Below are 17,633 nucleotides of genomic sequence, written 5' to 3'. Positions count from 1 at the left end.
ACCGCCACAGGATATCGGAGGCGCGCAAATCATCGGAACCGCGCCACTTGTGCGGGCCCCACATATCCATCTGTCCCTTTGCCCCCTCCCACGTGTAATCATAATGCACGACGAATACATTATTCAGTATTATATTATATATATAATATAATAATAATAAATATATATAAATAAATAAATAAATAAATATATATATATATATATATTATAATAATTAATATTATTATTATATATTATATTATGTCATATATGACGTGTTTATCCACTTTCTTTATTTTAATTTTCTTGTTTTCTTCTTTTCCCCTTCCCCTTACTTTCCTTCTGATCTTCCTCGCTCCCTTCCCCCTCCTCCATCCCCAGAACCCTGTTAAAAAGAAAAGAAAATAAAAGGAAAAAGAAAAAAAAAAAAAGGAAAATCCAAACCGAGATCATAATTCCTCTCGTAATTCGCGCCCCAAATTAGTTTATTTTTCGTGCTCTTCCCCCGCGAATTTCGACGGCTAATCTCCCAATGTTCTTGATTCCTTGCTGATAGAAGAAATTGGTCGTATTCGTGGCGTTGAATTGTTGTTGTTTTCTCTCTTGTTTTAGTAGTTTGTTGCAGCTTACACATGGATTCGGAGGAGAATTGCTCTAAGTCCGAGTCGCATGTTGCGGGAGAGGGGAAGGAGAGTGAAACCCTAGAAAAGAGGAGATCTTGGGGTGGAATTAAGGTGGAGATCAATGGAGATTTGGACTCCGAGACTAATTCTCCAACAAAAATAGGAGCGGGAGATAAAATTGGAGGGGAAAAAGGAAGCTTGGCTCGTCCTGGTGAGGCAGCATCTTCTTCATCTCCTAAGGAATCCGAAGCAAATGGAGATGCAATCGAAGGGGAAATTTCATCGAAGCCGGCCCCCCCGAAGGGCTACGGATTGAAGAAATGGAGGAGATACAGGCGCGATTCCAATAAGGAAGGATCGAGCCACGCTGATTCCGCTCAGGATCACAAACGCCGCCTCTCCGATTCGCAGAACCGCCCAGAAGAGCAGCACAAGCAGAAGAGCGACGTTGAAGCCGAGAGCTCGGCCGCCTCGATTGAATCGAGGATTGTAGGAGAAGCCCCCCTTTCGGCTGCCGCAGGGGCTTTAGATCAGGATCTAGGGTTACTAATCGCATCTGCCGGGTTTTCCATCGGTGCGGATTCGGAGAACAGCGAGGATCGGAGTAGCAAGTCGTCGACAGCTGCGAGTGCTCCCAGGTTTAGGCATGAGAGTGTCGGATTTGGTAGGGAGAGAGGTAGGGCGAAGAGTGGTAGTGGGAAAGGGTCGGGTCATGTAGTGCAACAAAGAACTCCGCGTGGGAGTGGGAGTGGGAGAGGAAGTGGACTTGATGCTAGTAAGAAATCTAGGGGAGATTGGGCTAGAATTGTGGTGGAGAACTCGCATTCGAGTGTTGAGTCCGATTTGCGGAGCTCAAATGCGGCGTTTGTGCGGTCGAGTAGCATGGTTAGTAACGGAAAGCATAGCGAGAAGTCTGTGAGTTACGACGGAGAGAATAGTGATGACGGCCAGCAGAGCGAGGAGGTCCGATCGGCTTACTACACTGAGAATGGGAGTGCTGAGAATTTCTCGAGGGAAGATGCAGATCGAGTCGAAGAGAATGGTCAGAAAAATGACAGCCACTCAGATATTGATCCCTTTGTCGAGTCGATTGTTTTGCTTCGAACCGCACAGGAAGCGCTTGAAACTGGTATGATCTCTTTCTCCCTTTTTTTCGGTTGCACCCTTTAGATTTAAGCAAAGTTCTATCTCCGTTTAAGTTATGTGAACTTTTTAGCAAAATTATGGACGAGATCTAAATGTGTATTCATCTGGCTATTATTCTTTTCTTGCAATGAAGAAGCCAGTTGTTGCTTTCCAACTATTTTCTCAAGAAAAGAATGGGGAAAAAAACAAAGATCTGGTTATGTATAGCATTTCTAACAGTTTTACTCTGCTTTTTTTTGCTTTATGATGGTCCTGTAAAAGGCGAAAGTTACTTAACAACAGAAAATATATTCTGTTCATGGAAGGTCAAAGCATTGGTAGTGTTCTGACATTTTAATAGTTTTTCCATCTCGTAAGGTGCAGCTTCCGTCATCAAAATTTTCCTTGTAATTTCATGATTTATTTTTTTGCTAACATCAGTTAAGATCTTGTGTTGTTTCCATCAGCAAATTCTGACTGTGTTGTTACTAACACATTTGTCGTATGCATAACTCCTAGAGAAGGATTTATGTGGCGCACTAGCAAACTCCAAAGAATTAACTACCTGCTTTGTTTCTGTTACATAATAAGTTTTTTAATGAAAAGAATACAACGAAAGAAACTCTTTCCCAATTCCCAAACAGCAACAGAATAGATTTTTTACAAAGTTTGTAATATACGTGTCTTGCTACCTTCCGTGTTGTATGCTTCACACGAACAGAAGCCGTGAAATCCATCATACTAGTTTGTGATCCTTGTTGTCGAAGTCTACAATCTTACTCTAGATGCAACTTTTATGCTTTCTTTCTGGAGTTCCATTATTGCTTTGTAACCTGTGGCACCATTTACTTTTTGCCATAATTTGCTACATTCTAAAAATTGAGGGAGGGTATGCTTATGGATTTTCTTCTTCAAAAAGCAATATCTCAGTTCTCTTAACCAATGAAGTTGATTAACTTAACCATTTATAAAGATGCCTTATAGACGTAATACATCTGATGGCTTATCTGTGAGAGCGCGATGTCTTTCCTTTAGATATGATGCTAACTTAATAAAGTAATGCCACTGTTATTTTTTATTAAATCCGAGTATTGTATCTACTGCTGGATCAAGTGAATAAAAGTTAAGATTCCTTTGTTATTACATAGGTCCACAAGAAACCAAATACCAGATGCATTTTGGCACCACATGATCATTTTCCTTATTTGCAGTCACAAGTGATATAATTGGTCTGGCACTATGTGGAATACTCAACTGTTTCTTAGATTTGCAAGTTAACGATTTAGCTTAAGCTAAAGATTTTAAAGCTTCCTTTATGTTGGTATTTACCCACGAAATGATCTTTATTCTATCTGTGATCTATTATCCAGAAATCCAAAAATTGGTGGAAATGGGGAAAGATCCAATACTTGATGACTTTGCTGTCAACTATGAAGAAGCAGAAGGGAGTAGTTCAATGAGTTTTGAGCCACATATACTTGAATTAAATCGAAAGATAGAGCATCTCGAATGCAAGTTGAAAGAAGCATCAGATACTATTAATGCAAAGGAATTGAGGTTGCTTGAGCTTCAAACAATTGTTGACAAAACCCAGTCAAAGAAAACAGAAACAGAGAGCAATGATCTCTCTCTCCTTCGAGAGGATCTCAACGAGATGGAGTCTGAAATTGAGCTCATGCTAGAGAAAAAGATGGAAGCAGAAGTTGAGTATCTGATCATGACCAGAACTACTCAGAGTTGGAAATTTCAATTTGAGGATCAAATCGCGCTGTTTGAGGAGCAAAAGTCTCTCTCCTCGGATGGTGAACAAATGATGCTTAAGCTGCGAGAAAATGAAAGCAGGGCTGTCTTGTTAAAAGAGCAGGCGGAGAAATTAGAAGCTCAATGCAGTGAGCTCTCTGTGACAGCAGAGGTCCTGAAGCTGCAGAATAGAGCCTGTAAGGTTTCTTTCTTTCTTTTCGTTCAGTTTGTTTTGTTGTGCATTGCCATAGGGTTGTTTCTACTGCAGTTGTTACCTCAATCTGGTGATGTTGTACCCACTTAATTTTGTCAAAGCTACGTAGGTGTACCTTCCATGTTTTTGTAAGTTCTCCTGTAAGACAATCAATCTCAGGAACATTCTCAGGCAAGATAGTTGTATTTGGCAATTCCCAAGTATTCTAGCACCTGCCAATAATAATTCAATTCCCCGCAGTTTCATGGTAAGTACCTCAAATACTAAGTGGTGGGTTTGTTTATTTGTTTGTCCATCTCTCTTGAGTAATGGTATTCTTCTGTTTCTGAACAGCTGAGTTTTTCTTGCCTATGTTCTTCAGTTGTATATGTTTATAGTTATAACTAGTTGTATTTAACTTAAAACTTTTGTAAGTTATGTTGAATAGTTTAAAATTTATTTTGATAAGATGGATATTTTTTTTTGAGTTATCTTATTAATTAACTTTTATGAGTTTATTAATCTTATGGTTGTTTTTTGTTATTTATTTAGGCATATATAGATTTGTGTAATACCTAAGGGGGAAGGGGTAATTGGAAGGGGCATTTAGTTGCTCGTAAAATAGGTAGTTTTCGGGTGAAAAGGAGAAACCAATTATTTGGATCTACCGTAAAATACTTCTCAGAAAAAATATTAGACTAGTCCGTATTTCACCATGACAAAAACAAAAGGACTGTACCAATTCACTAGAATTCTCTTGCACTTAAATATGCTGAATCTGGAATTACTCAAATTCACTTTTAGACTGTTTCAGAAATTCAAAAGATCATTAAAATGAATGAGACATCAATACCAGTTTTGGATATCGTACTGAGAAATCACGATCAGAATGCTGCGAAAACTTTTATATCTGTATTTATGTGATGCAAGTTATCTTCTGGTTTATTTTATTTTATTTTTTTTCTCACCGTCTGTCAATAAACTTATATTAAATCGACATCTCTAAATCATTTTTGCAAGCATCGTCAAGCACCGCATGCGAGCACTTGCTCAAAACACCTTTTGGAAAAAGCAAATTTAGAGTTTCAATTATCAATTACAAAAAGATCAATACAACACCATATTTACGATTACTAGTATGCATGGTAAAACATTTTTTTGCCATACCGAAGCTTGAAAACCTCAGGGTATCCCTACCAATAAGTTAGAGAAAGAGTTGCAGTTGCTTTCTCTTTCTCAGTACAAGTTATCAGCCCATGGCATACTTCTGAGTCCAAGCCCTGGCAGTTTCCTCGTAGCGGGATCTCTGGTTCTTGTAAATGTGGGCGATCTCAGGCACGAGCGGGTCGTCTGGGTTCGGGTCGGTGAGGAGAGAGCATATGGAGAGAAGAACCTTCGAGATGGTGAGAGCCGGACTCCACTGATCCTTGAGGATGTCCAGGCAGATGCTGCCATTTGAGTTGATGTTCGGGTGGTAAACCTACAGAAAGAGAAGAAAGGAAAGATAGATGTTTGCGAGAGAGGATTTTGAAAAAGAAAAGATATTTGTGAAAGAGGATTTTAAATCATTTACTCTGAAATGGGTGTATTCAGAATTCGAACCATAAGTAGATCAGACCATTCCTATTCTAGAATGGAACAAAAATCGAAATTCAATTACTATAAAACAAATAACAACTAACATGATTGGAGAATCACATTCCAACTCTTAGAGTCTAAAATTGACGAAACAAACAAGCCATAATTGTCTGAGGCAAGCCAATTGAAGTCCTATAATAACTTTGTCAAACTCATTGACTATAAAATCAACTGGGCTAAACTAACAAGGACCTCTTATGGGGCAATAATCAATAGAAAATAGGCTCATCCTTTATTGCACAGGTCTTAAAAGAAAAGAACAAAGTGAAAAGTGAGACATCTACCTTAGTCTGGAAGCTGACTTTGGGAGGCTTAAATGGATAATCTGCAGGGAAATGAATGTTGACGAAGAACACTCCTCCAGAATAGGGACTGTCAGCCGGGCCCATTATTGTGGCTTGCCACTGAAACAGATCCTCGCCGATCGGTCCGGCGCTGCACGACGTGGGGGGATCTCTCTGTAAATCTTGCAGCTCCTTCTGAATGCGCCTGCTGCCCATGATTCCTTTTTTCAAGTGCGTACAGAAAAGGAGGCCCGTCGGTATATCAGAATGTGATAATGTTTCAACACGGCGGCGATTCGTCCGTTCTAGGCAAACAAACAAGAATGCAAATATCATGCATCCAGAAAAGTAAACTCGAATGAAAAATCAGAGAAAAGTAAGCTAAAAACTAATCATGTCCATTTGACTCTGCTTCTGCTTTTACTTAAAGCTGCAGTCACCTCTAACTGGATGTGCGGGAAATGGAAAAAAATAATAATAATAATCAACAGCTTTTGCTTCCCCGCTTTAAAACTTTCAATTCTGCAGCAAAAGAAAACTTTGTATGGCGTAGCTTTTTTATTTTTAATAGGATTACTCAAACAGCAGATCATTTTTCTAAACTATATATATATACTAGATTAACCTTAGAAATTTGCTACCAAACTAGAAATATTCTATCGTTTCGACAAAATTCGACACAAATTCCAGGGTATCAAAAAGGCGATTATCGATCGAGATGTGAGAAGAAGATCTCCAACAATCCAACAGTTCCCGATCACGAAGAACATCACAAAGAATCCAACACAAAATACCCTACAGATTGCGAAGAGAAATTACGATAGAGGGATAGAGAGAGAGAGAAAAAGGCAACCAAACCAAGCAGGGGATTATAGCAGCAGCAACAACAACAACAACAGTAAGAATATCTCATTAATTAATCCAACAAAACAGAAGAGAGATCTAATTAGCGAATTACAAATTCGAAATCGCAAAATTTAGGGCAACAAAAGCTTACAATTTTACAAGGATTCGTCGATCGATCGAGCCAAGGAGGAAGGAGAGAGAGAGAGAGAGAGAGGAGGAGCGTCGAAGAAAAATAGGACTGAAATGAGCGAGGAAAAGTTCGCGAGGGACTACTTGTAGGGGGGATTAGAGGGGATCCAGAGAGAGGCTTTTTTGCGGCTCCCGAGGGCGGGACACTACTATTAAAGTCCAGCTGGCATTCACGGCGTGGACTGAGGCTCCCATCGTACGGACACGCGGAAATGTCCACGTGGCGATCGCTGATTGGATATGTTGTCCGGAGCAGTGATTGGGCGGCTAAGGGTCCGTTCTGGGGTCGTTCCCGAAGCTTGCAGAAGCTCCCGAGCGACGAAATTATGCGAGGATCCTTTTTTTAATTTATTGGCCGGATTTGATCTAAAATTTTAAATTCAAAACTGCCATATAAAACAATCGGCGGATTTGGATTCGACGCATAGAAATTACAAAATCGAAATGAAAGAGCTCCAGATCCCGTTGGGAAAAAAAAAGAAAAGAAAAGAAAAATCAATATATAGATAGATAAGAAAAGGGTCGATTGTGTGACGAGGAATAAACTAAGAACAGCAACAAAAGTGTCGAATTGTCAATCAAGTAAACAGTTATCAACTCTCTGCGAGATCGTGTATGTTAGGGGCATGGGGTGTGAAAAACATGGTCAAAGCCAACCATATGCGTCGATAGCAAAATAAACAACGCAACAACAACAACACAAGGAAAGAAAAAAGAAGAAGATCATATAATTAAGTTCATGACTTGAGAAAAGCCATTTGGATTTTTTTTTTTTTTTGTTTTTTTTGCATTGATAAAAAAAGAAACCACCACCATCGATCCCAGGTACAAACATTCCTCATCTTACGGGATCTTAATTAAAACCTTCCTTCTTCCTATACACCCAAACCAACCCACCCACCCCCATTGCATTGATTAATTTAATTAAATGAGACGTTCGTTCATTCGAAGAACTTGGGATCGTATCCGTTGCTGGAGGTGGCGAGGATGTAGTAGGCGACGATGTGGCCGATGGAGCCCCAGGCTAAGACGTCGACGATGTTGAAGCCGACGGGGTCGTTGGATTTGAGGAGGCTCGAGAACTCCTTGGCGCGGACGTCCCCTGCCTCGAAGTGGGTCTGGCCGTTCTGCTGCGGGACCTGCTTCGCGACGTTCTCGCGCTGGAAGTTGAAGAAGACGAAGCGGCCCAGGAAGAGGGAGAGCCCCGTGCTCAGGCTGATCACCAGCGCCGGGTTCAGCTCCGCGCGGACCGAACCGGCGCCCTTCGGGCCGGCCCGGCTTGGCCAGGGAGAGGGAGTGGGATCTGGGGGCGGCGGAGGTGGGGACGCGGCGGAGGCCGTGGAAGGAGATGGAGGAGGGCGAGGCGGAGAAGAGGCTCGAGGTGGCCATTGTTTTTCTGTTTTTCTGTTTTTCTGTTTTTGGGGGTGGTGGGTGATTTGGAGCGTTATGGGGGGAGTGGTGTTTGTTATTGAAGATCAGAGATGGGGATGGGAGAAGGAGGAGGAGATATGAGAGGAGTAGGGGAGTGGTGGTGGTGGTGGTGGTGGGGGTTGTGTGGAGAGGGATGAAGAGGGAGGGGAATGGGGGATCTGAGGAGATGAGATGGGAGGAGGTGATTGGTTGTTGGTTGGATAAGCTGATCTTCGGTCATCCTTTTAAGTTGAGATTCTCTTCTCTTCATCACTGCGTCTGGTTGGATAATAGTCTTTTTCCAGTGTATGTTAACTAAAAGCTCAATGTTAAAAACTAATTAGGCTTCTAATTTAAAGTTTTAATGCTTCACATTTCTATTCGAGGTTAATTTAAAAAAAATTATTAAACATAGCAGTAGCTTACTACATTTCTCTCAAAAAGACAATAAAGAAAAAGGCACTTAGTTTCCTGGGAATAATAAAACAGTGACAACGAGAAATTTGAAGCTTCTGCTGTCGAACCACGCGAATTCAAATTTTGAGCGAATGATTTTGCAAGAGCAAAGAAAGCACTAAGAGTTATTTAAAGGGAAGTTGTTGATTTTTTAAATAAATGTATTCAAATAATACGTAATCGATCAAATACAAAATAATACTAAACTCTATAGCAGAATCTAAATCATTTCCATGAGAAGAAATTACTTTGGAGTTTACTTTGACACGAAAAAGAAGTGGATAAAATTAGTAAACATAACCCATGTTGCTAGCTGACCCAAAAACTTAAATTTGGTGCAGAAGTAAAAAAAAAACCATTTGATTTTCTCATCGCAATAGGTTTGGTAAGGTTCCCGACCGACCATCCAGGTTCCATGGGCTCATAAACTACTTAACAACTGCACTTTGAGATATGCTCAGCTAATTTATTTTTGAGTTCAAAGAAGATTCAATACCATTTCCTTAAAGAGATAAAAATAGAAGTAACAGCACATGATCGCCCCAGTACAGCGAATACAAAATAGTACAAAATGTACATCATAGTTTGAATCGAACATAATTGGCTATTTTACATGGTAGTGAAGCGCGAGCATGTGTGTTTGAACATATCGAGCGCAAAAATAGTACAAATAGAAAACTCTTAACAGCTTGGGCTACCACAGAGTTACCTGTCATTAGCCAGGAATCAAATTTACAAGCTTCCAACAAGAAAACCGACCAAGTATTATCATGACCAACAATGCAAGTGCACTTGAAACAGATCAACAACCATTCAGCAACAAGCCAATAAATGATATACACTCTCCGGCCTTCACTAGAATAGGATGGCAACAAGAATTGCACACATAGAAGCAATCAAAGCTATAGTAAGTCTTTGAGCTGAATGCGGAGCATCGGCAGCGTCGGGCGAGGAAGAAGGGGGGCACGCAAGCCCTTCCTTTTCTCCTTGGCACTCACTAGCAAATAGGCCTGGAGGGTACCTGCCATTTAGGTTGATGTAAGAGAACATTGATGATGCGCAGTCAGTAGTGGCATCATTCAAATAATCTGCATACGGGCATGCGAATTCCAAGAAAGCAGAGCAGCAGAGGGAAGCAGGGTATTGCGGCCCCTTGCATTTGCTCGTGATGATTGTGTAGTTCAGGAACTCAAAGCTCATAGAGCAACCTGATAGCAAACAAACAAAAATAAATAAATAAATAAATAAATAAAGACGAACAATATGAATTTGAACTTAGATTCTTACAAGACAAGTAACTGATGTTTCTCAGAGTTTAAATGATAGTTGCCCTTTTTGCCCCTGTTTTCTACTAGTTATTTTGACTTATTGGTTTATCTGATTTTGCGTCTCAGCAAAACCAAGGTCACGGTCACCAAGCTTCACATTTATTTTGCTAAAAACTTCACCACGCAAGGTAAAAGTCTGCATAAACAGCAAATTTTTGTTATCATAGTGTGTGTATGTGTGTGTGTGCATATATATATTTGTCTTAAAGGTTTTTCAACACTATTGTTTGACGTTTGCACAAACATGTTGTTGGGTGTTGAATTTTCTTGAAAATTTTTATATCTACAAAGTCAGAACTTACGGACCAACCATATAGAATCACAGATTGTTCAGAAAAAAAAGTTTTCGAGTGCAGGATAGGTTAAAGCTGAGTCGGTGATGAGAATCAAACTTGTTAGGACCGGACTCAACTAGCCTCTATATGTTTTGGCCATTAAACAGCGAATCTTCAAACGAGGGTCAATAGCACCTAGGCTCATAATTGAACACGATGTAGCTACACTTACGTTTGACCAAATTGTCCTATTAAACAATGAATCATTCAACTATTCTGCATGCAACATAATATCGAAACCAATGTTTTGCGATAAAAATTCTAAAAACTGCAAATGGTATAGTTACTTATAAGACTCTTAGCTCTTCCGACCGGATTTGGCAGGAAATCTCAACTGTCAAGAACGTCACTTCCTACGCCTATCAACTCAAGTAACAAAAGTATCTACTCTTAAGTCCACAAAATTGGCAAATCCACAAGGAAGTGCTGAGTTATTTTCTCGCTTCAAATTCCATGCTCTAGATCAATGATCTAAGTTACACTAATTTATGCATAAAAGGGATTCAATGTTCCGTTCTTCCAATGCATTATAGATTTTTCTTAAAAAAAATGACATCCACATAAAAATTGTAATAATGATGCAACAACATATAAGATCAAATTATGTAATCTATCTCGAATTATCCTAAACTTTGTCTACAAATAATTGCTATAAAATAATAATTAGAAAAAAAAAATGCTACTTACTCTTCTTGGCTTGCAACAAACTCCGTCCCGTCGATCCATGCGGCTTTAACACGTCATCTAATCCAAAATAACCAAAAAAAAAAAAAATCGAGCAAAAATTAGCTCCAACACAAATCCAAATCACTCAAAACAAGCGAATTACCCACCTGAGACGAAGCTACAAGAAGCTAATCCACTCAAACCCACAAAGAGAAGCATCCACGAGAAGACGCTTCGATCGATCCCCATCTCTCAGTAGCCAGAGGTCGAGGATCTTTCTAGGGTTTCCTCCGCCGCCTCCGCTTTTCGATTTGGAGCGAGCTCGAAACCACAAAGAGAGTAAAAAGAGAGTAGAAAGAGAGAGTAGAGCCAGAACAGGCACAATCGATGAGCTACGACTACGACCGAGTGGAGAAAAAAACGCGGCACGAAGACCCAAAGCGACGGTGATAGTCGTTACCTCCGGTGAAATGGTTTGATTATTTATTTATTTGTTTATTTATTTTTAAAGCAAAATGGTTGGATGTTTTGGCCGGGAGCGTTTTCATCCGTCGATGCTCGATCGGACGGCTACAAATGCTTCGTTTCCTTGCGTGCGTGCGCGCCGGCGCCCGGCGCCCATGCGCCAGTGGGTCGGGTCGGGTCGGGTCGGGTCGGGTGGTTGTAGGTACCGGACCGGGCAGTTGGTGCAGCTCCAACAGCTGGAATGAACGGGATTCCCTTCTCCATTTTGACACTTATTTGTGCTAATTTCGCTGTTCCTTCGTAAATTCCCTTCGTAAATTCTATACAGGGAATATAACTAATCTAAACGGTCATTTAATTTTTGAATTCCTTTTCATAAGGACCCGACATGCTAGTAATAATAATTTATTAAATTATTATTATTAGCATGGAGGTCTCTCATAAAATAACTTTTATGAGTTCAAGAGGTTAAGTCCAGTTATTATTGTTAGCATAGAGATATTTTATATATCAAATCATAACTTCTTTTTCATCCGATATATATGACTACTGGGAAGTTACAATTTGACTTTAATCGGTCAATATTATTTTATTTTTAAAATTTAAGATAATTATTTATTTTAATAAATTTATAGTTGAGAAATCTATATGAAATATACTAACTAAATTTCTAAAAATAAATCAGGTATTTAAATTTTAAAGTCAAGAAATCATTGATTAATTAAAATCGAATAAATTAAAAGATCAGGTAAAAAACTCAAAATTTTGAAAAATTTGGTTCATAGTCCAGATAACTTTTGTACATTTTTATCTTTGAAATATTTAGATGTCTTCCTAAGCTTTAAAATTTTATAAATACTTTTATAAGTATACAGTATGTTTTACAAATGCCCTCTCCTTTAAAATCCATTGACATCCTACATTTTGTAATAGAAAGCTACCATTGTGCTTCCTCTCTTGAGTATTTTTCATTAGAGCAATTTGAGCCATTCAAATTTGAAAATATTACATAAAATATTCAATACGTAGTTCCAATAAAAAAATAAATAAATATTTTTTTTTTTCCATTCAGTTACAATAGTAATATAAAAAAAGGCACTGAAACCAAAAAGCGAGAACTAAAAACAATTTCCACAGCTTTATAAAAAAACCTAAACAAAGTGAACCAAATTTTTATTTGCTTTGTAATCCTATTCAAAAAGTTATAAATATTTTTATATATTGTTTGGTATTTGTTGTCATTTTTTGTAAATAGTAAATTAGATTATCATATATAGAATTAAATAATAGATAATAACTTATTTAAAAAATTTTGGAAGTTAAAAAAATACTTAAAAGTTTTATGTTTTATTGTCAAATATATTTTTTTGATTAAAAACTTACATACAATCGATTATCCGCTTTAATATCTTTTATATATAAAATTCTATGTAATAAAAAATAAATAAAAAAAAGACCTGATTTCAAAAGAAGCTGAACTTAAGTTAGAGGCCAAAAGGGATGTAGAGCTAGATAGGGGTGATTATTTTGACCAATGGTCTTCTCCATATATATATATTTTTTTATGGCCATTAAATCTTAAAAGCATGATTTATTTATTAGTTGATGTATAAATTGGGGGGATTGATTAACATATTTTATTATTTTCTTGTTTTTATGTTGAGGGACCCTCAGTTTCTTTTTTTTTTTTTGAATTACCTAGTAAAATAGCAATATTTCTTCCAAAATTATTAACACTAGTTATGAAAATATATATAAAAAAAGCTAGCTCTATAACCCAGGAAGAAATGTAAATTTTACACCCTTTTGGCATTTTGATTTTTAATATTTTTTAAAAAATAAATATTAATCTTTAGATAAAGAAGTGTAAGATTTATACCCTTTTACGGGTGCATAAGTGGTATTGCTTAAACTAAAAAAATGGCAAAATTAAACTTGCTTCTCTAAAACTTTAAAATAGAATTAATTATACTCCATTACACTGTATTTTAATGCTATTTTTATTTATTATATTGTACTTTTTATTTCAAAGACACTATTATATTATTGAATATTATCAAATTTTTATATTATATTTTAAATTTTTTTTTCTAGCGCGTATTATTTTATTTTCTCATAGATATCAGTAAACTATTTTTTTTCTCGTTAATCTTTGCATTATTGAGAACAAAATTATTATTTTAGAAAAGATCTATCAATTTTATTTAGAGAAACTAGTTAAATAGTAAAAAAAAATTAGAATAAGTCTCCATAATATATCCATTAAAAACTTCTATCAAATTATTTTTAATTATTTTTATTATATATTTTATTAATATTTATGTCAAAATAAATTAAATATATGCTCGGTCACTTTTAACCAATAATTTTGACATCTTTTATATAAATTATTAAATTTATTATTCATATTTTAGGGAATAAAAAAATAATTGAGTGGTGCTTTTTTAAGAAATAATAGTATAATATAGGAAGTAAAAAATAAATACAAATACAGTACAATATAATGCAATTAAACTTTTAAAATGTTATAAAAATATTCCTCTATAGTAAAAAATATAATCAATAACTCTATGAATATACAAATCTATCTTCAATACCTTAAACTCTACACTCTTTTATACCAATATCCTAAATCCTAAGTCCTCTCGGAATATTTTTCAATGTAGAAGGATATTTATAAAATTACTTTTTTTTTTGAAAAAATTTCAAATGCTATTTCTATAGTTTCACACATTCTTACTTTAATACCATATGGTTTAAATGGTATTAATTTATTATTCTGTGATTTTATTTTTATTTTTTTATTATCGATTTTATTAATTTTTTTATTAAATTAGTGATAAAGTTAAAACTAAAGAATACCAAAGTGAATATTCGATAAACTTAGGTGTGATATCTGAAGTTTTTTGTATATAATTTAATAAAATATTAACGAAAAAGCTGACGAAAAGATAAAAAAAAAAATCACAGGATATTAATTTGATACACTTTAAACTATAGAGTATTAAAGTAAGAAAGCGCGAAACCCCAGGAGTGGTACTTGAAATTTACCTTTTTTTTTTTTTTTTTTATATTGAAGGGCTGGAAAGAAATAAACGCAAAAACAAAAAAAATCAAAATAGAATTAAGTAATCATAGCCGTCCATTTGAGTATCAGAGATACCGAGTGCGTATGATGCCGCATCGGGAGGAGATGTTAATTAGGCTCTTCAATAGCACGAGGTTCCACGCACCCCCATTTCGATTTTTTTATTTCTCTGAAGAGGTCGACGAAGCCGCTTCTCGCTTCTCCTCTCTCTCCCTCCTCGATCCGATTACTTGCTTCTTCTCGGGATCTCGACGGTTCTCGATCCAATCTCAGCGATCGGGTAACTCTCCGAACCCTAGATCGGTTTCATTTGGTCTCTGTTTTCGATTGTAGGTCTTTCTTTTTCCCGATCGTAATTGAAGGAATCTAGGGCTCTTTTGCTGATTCAAAGGTTTGTTTGGCTTGGATCTATTTTGTTGCTTCAATTAGGGTTCCCGAAGGTTTTCTTTTGTTGTTTTGATATGTTTCAGTGTCATTTCTCGATTTGAGGCGTGCGAGAACTCATAACTGAATCCAAATAATTAGGGTTTTCTATCGCGTATGGTAGATCTGGAGTAATCTTATCCTTTACTGTATCGAAATTGTGATCTTCTATCGCATCCTCCAGATCTGGAGTAAACTTACCATGAGGATCTGATTGCTGCTTGCTTATTCACTTTGTATAGATTCTTAAATGTGTAGATCTGCTTTTGTGTTATTACAGTATGTTACCGGAGATCTGATTTTATGTTGTTGTTGTTTTTCTCGTTACCTCTTGCTTTGTTTTTCCCACAGGTTTTAATTGAAATCAACTAGATCTGGATGAACCTAGGGTTTAAGAAGACAGATCTGAGACCGTAAGTTGAGATACCGAAGTATTTATCTGCATAAATGCTGAGCGATCGATTCCCAAAGATGTCTTCCTCTTGGATTATACCTGTTTTCGTCTCTCTGCTTCTTTTTGCATCTCCGACCAATGCCTTCTACCTTCCTGGTAGCTATATGCACACCTACACGCCAGGTGAAGAAATTTGGGTGAAAGTGAATTCCCTCACCTCGATCGAAACCGAGCTCCCCTTTAGCTACTACAGCCTGCCTTACTGCCGCCCGCAAGGTGGGATCAAGAAAAGCGCCGAGAATTTGGGCGAGCTTCTCATGGGCGATCAGATCGATAACTCTCCTTATCGTTTTCGCGTTAATACGAACGAGTCCCTCTACCTCTGCACTACAACTCCTCTAAATGAGCATGAGGTTAAACTCTTGAAGCAGAGGAGCCAAGACCTCTATCAGGTGAATATGATCCTCGACAACCTTCCTGTTCTGAGGTTCACCGAACAGAACGGCATGACCACTCAGTGGACTGGGTTTCCTGTTGGGTACTCCCCTAGTGGAGGTTCTGAAGTTTATATCATCAATCACTTGAAGTTTAAGGTCTTGGTCCATGAGTATGAGGGGAGTAAAGTGCAGATTATTGGCACTGGCGAAGAGGGCTTGGGTGTGATTACTGAGAATGATAAAACGAAGATGTCTGGGTATGAGATTGTGGGTTTTGAAGTTGTTCCGTGCAGTGTGAAGCGGGATCCTGATGCCATGTCGAAGCTTAACATTTATGATACAATTGAGCCTGTAAACTGCCCACTGGAGCTTGAGAAGTCTCAGATGATTCGTGAAAAAGAGAGAATATCCTTTACTTATGAAGTCGAGTTTGTGAAGAGCGACATTAGATGGCCTTCACGGTGGGATGCGTACTTGAAAATGGAAGGTGCTAAAGTCCACTGGTTCTCAATCATGAACTCCTTAATGGTCATCTTCTTTTTGGCTGGTATAGTGTTTGTCATATTCTTGAGGACCGTTCGGAGGGATCTGACTAGATATGAAGAGCTGGATAAGGAAGCCCAAGCTCAGATGAATGAGGAACTATCTGGCTGGAAACTTGTAGTGGGTGATGTCTTCAGAGAACCAACATGCCCAAAATTGCTTTGTGTAATGATTGGTGATGGAATTCAGATTTTGGGTATGGCGGTTGTGACAATCGTCTTTGCTGCGCTGGGTTTCATGTCTCCTGCCTCGAGAGGGATGCTCTTGACTGGAATGATTATTCTATATCTCTTCCTTGGGATTGCTGCCGGATATGTTGGTGTTAGGCTCTGGAGAACTATCAAAGGTACTTCTGAAGGGTGGCGGTCAGTTTCCTGGTCGATTGCTTGTTTCTTCCCTGGAGTTGTATTCGTCATTCTCACCATACTTAACTTCATACTGTGGGGAAACAACAGCACCGGAGCTCTACCTATCTCATTGTTCTTCACTCTTCTCTCCTTGTGGTTCTGCATCTCGGTGCCTCTTACCCTTTTGGGTGGTTTCTTAGGAACTAGGGCTGAGCCTATAGAATTCCCAGTTCGGACCAACCAAATTCCAAGAGAAATCCCAGCGCGGAAATACCCATCGTGGCTTCTTGTACTGGGAGCTGGAACACTACCCTTTGGCACCCTATTCATCGAGCTCTTCTTCATTCTCTCTAGCATTTGGCTCGGGAGGTTCTACTATGTGTTCGGGTTCTTACTCATCGTCCTCCTTTTGCTTGTTGTTGTGTGCGCTGAAGTGTCAGTGGTCCTGACCTACATGCATCTATGTGTTGAGGACTGGAGGTGGTGGTGGAAGGCATTCTTTTCTTCTGGCTCGGTCGCTCTTTATGTGTTCCTTTACTCCATGAACTACCTGGTGTTTGACCTTAGAAGCTTGAGTGGGCCTGTTTCTGCTGTAGTCTACCTTGGCTATTCGCTGATCATGTGTCTTGCGATCATGTTATCTACTGGGACCATTGGCTTCCTGACCTCACTCTCTTTTGTTCACTATCTGTTCTCTTCAGTCAAGATAGATTAAAAGGTCAGTCTCTTCAATTAAACTTCAAATTAATCTATCAATTGACATAAGGATCGACCAACTACATTGAACTGTTCAAGGTGAAGCTTACACTGACGTCATCTTCTTTGCTGAATTTCACCATGTGTTTGGCAGACGTGTCTTTATGGTTTTTGTTTTATTATTTTATCTTTAGATATGAAGCTAAACTTTTGTAAGTTGGGCTTGGCTGGTTTTATAGATGTCGAAGTATGTAATTTTTATTTGATTTAACTTTATCAATCTAGTAAAGAATTCATATTATGCTGTTTCCAATTGCCAGTTGGTTAGCATCCTTCCTGAAAAAGAGTACTATGCTATGATTTTCTTCTGTTTTCCCCTTCTTTTTCCTTTTTTTATTTGGTGGTAACTGTGGTGGTTATTGAGTTTT

At 37.9% G+C, this 17,633-nt stretch overlaps 5 protein-coding genes across 7 annotated transcripts; 2 read left to right on the top strand and 3 right to left on the bottom strand.

The window, feature by feature from the left end:
- LOC109711700 (WPP domain-interacting protein 2-like) lies at nucleotides 310-4,013 on the top strand. The gene is made up of 2 exons (XM_020234867.1): nucleotides 310-1,731; nucleotides 3,098-4,013. The coding sequence occupies exons 1-2, from the start codon at nucleotides 612-614 to the stop codon at nucleotides 3,769-3,771; spliced, it is 1,794 nt and encodes a 597-aa protein (XP_020090456.1). The 5' UTR covers nucleotides 310-611; the 3' UTR covers nucleotides 3,772-4,013.
- LOC109711699 (ubiquitin-conjugating enzyme E2 5A-like) lies at nucleotides 4,721-6,739 on the bottom strand. 2 transcript variants are annotated; one of them, XM_020234866.1, is made up of 3 exons: nucleotides 6,580-6,739; nucleotides 5,583-5,803; nucleotides 4,721-5,140 (listed from the first exon to the last, which is right to left on the bottom strand). In XM_020234866.1, the coding sequence occupies exons 2-3, from the start codon at nucleotides 5,796-5,798 to the stop codon at nucleotides 4,910-4,912; spliced, it is 447 nt and encodes a 148-aa protein (XP_020090455.1). In that variant the 5' UTR covers nucleotides 5,799-5,803; nucleotides 6,580-6,739; the 3' UTR covers nucleotides 4,721-4,909. The 2 variants fall into 2 exon arrangements, with proteins under 2 accessions (XP_020090455.1, XP_020090454.1); XM_020234865.1 differs by having other exon boundaries at nucleotides 5,583-5,887; nucleotides 6,580-6,738.
- Nucleotides 7,346-8,161, bottom strand: LOC109711698 (photosystem I reaction center subunit V, chloroplastic). The gene is given in 2 exon segments (XM_020234864.1): nucleotides 7,346-7,886; nucleotides 7,888-8,161. Coding segments are annotated over 2 exon segments (447 nt in total). The 5' UTR covers nucleotides 8,007-8,161; the 3' UTR covers nucleotides 7,346-7,558.
- Nucleotides 9,002-11,309, bottom strand: LOC109711222 (GPI-anchored protein LLG1-like). Its single transcript, XM_020234157.1, has 3 exons — nucleotides 10,980-11,309; nucleotides 10,834-10,890; nucleotides 9,002-9,691 (listed from the first exon to the last, which is right to left on the bottom strand). The coding sequence occupies exons 1-3, from the start codon at nucleotides 11,059-11,061 to the stop codon at nucleotides 9,339-9,341; spliced, it is 492 nt and encodes a 163-aa protein (XP_020089746.1). The 5' UTR covers nucleotides 11,062-11,309; the 3' UTR covers nucleotides 9,002-9,338.
- On the top strand, nucleotides 14,474-17,524 carry LOC109711831 (transmembrane 9 superfamily member 12-like). 2 transcript variants are annotated; one of them, XM_020235100.1, is made up of 2 exons: nucleotides 14,474-14,645; nucleotides 15,140-17,524. In XM_020235100.1, the coding sequence occupies exon 2, from the start codon at nucleotides 15,236-15,238 to the stop codon at nucleotides 17,222-17,224; it is 1,989 nt and encodes a 662-aa protein (XP_020090689.1). In that variant the 5' UTR covers nucleotides 14,474-14,645; nucleotides 15,140-15,235; the 3' UTR covers nucleotides 17,225-17,524. The 2 variants fall into 2 exon arrangements, with proteins under 2 accessions (XP_020090689.1, XP_020090690.1); XM_020235101.1 differs by lacking the exon at nucleotides 14,474-14,645 and adding an exon at nucleotides 14,650-14,756.

This window comes from Ananas comosus, linkage group 6 (genome assembly GCF_001540865.1).
Source record: "Ananas comosus cultivar F153 linkage group 6, ASM154086v1, whole genome shotgun sequence".
NCBI classification, from domain to species: Eukaryota; Viridiplantae; Streptophyta; class Magnoliopsida; order Poales; family Bromeliaceae; genus Ananas; species Ananas comosus.
Note: the sequence above shows the minus strand (reverse complement) of the source record. Positions and strands in the feature narration are given on the sequence as shown.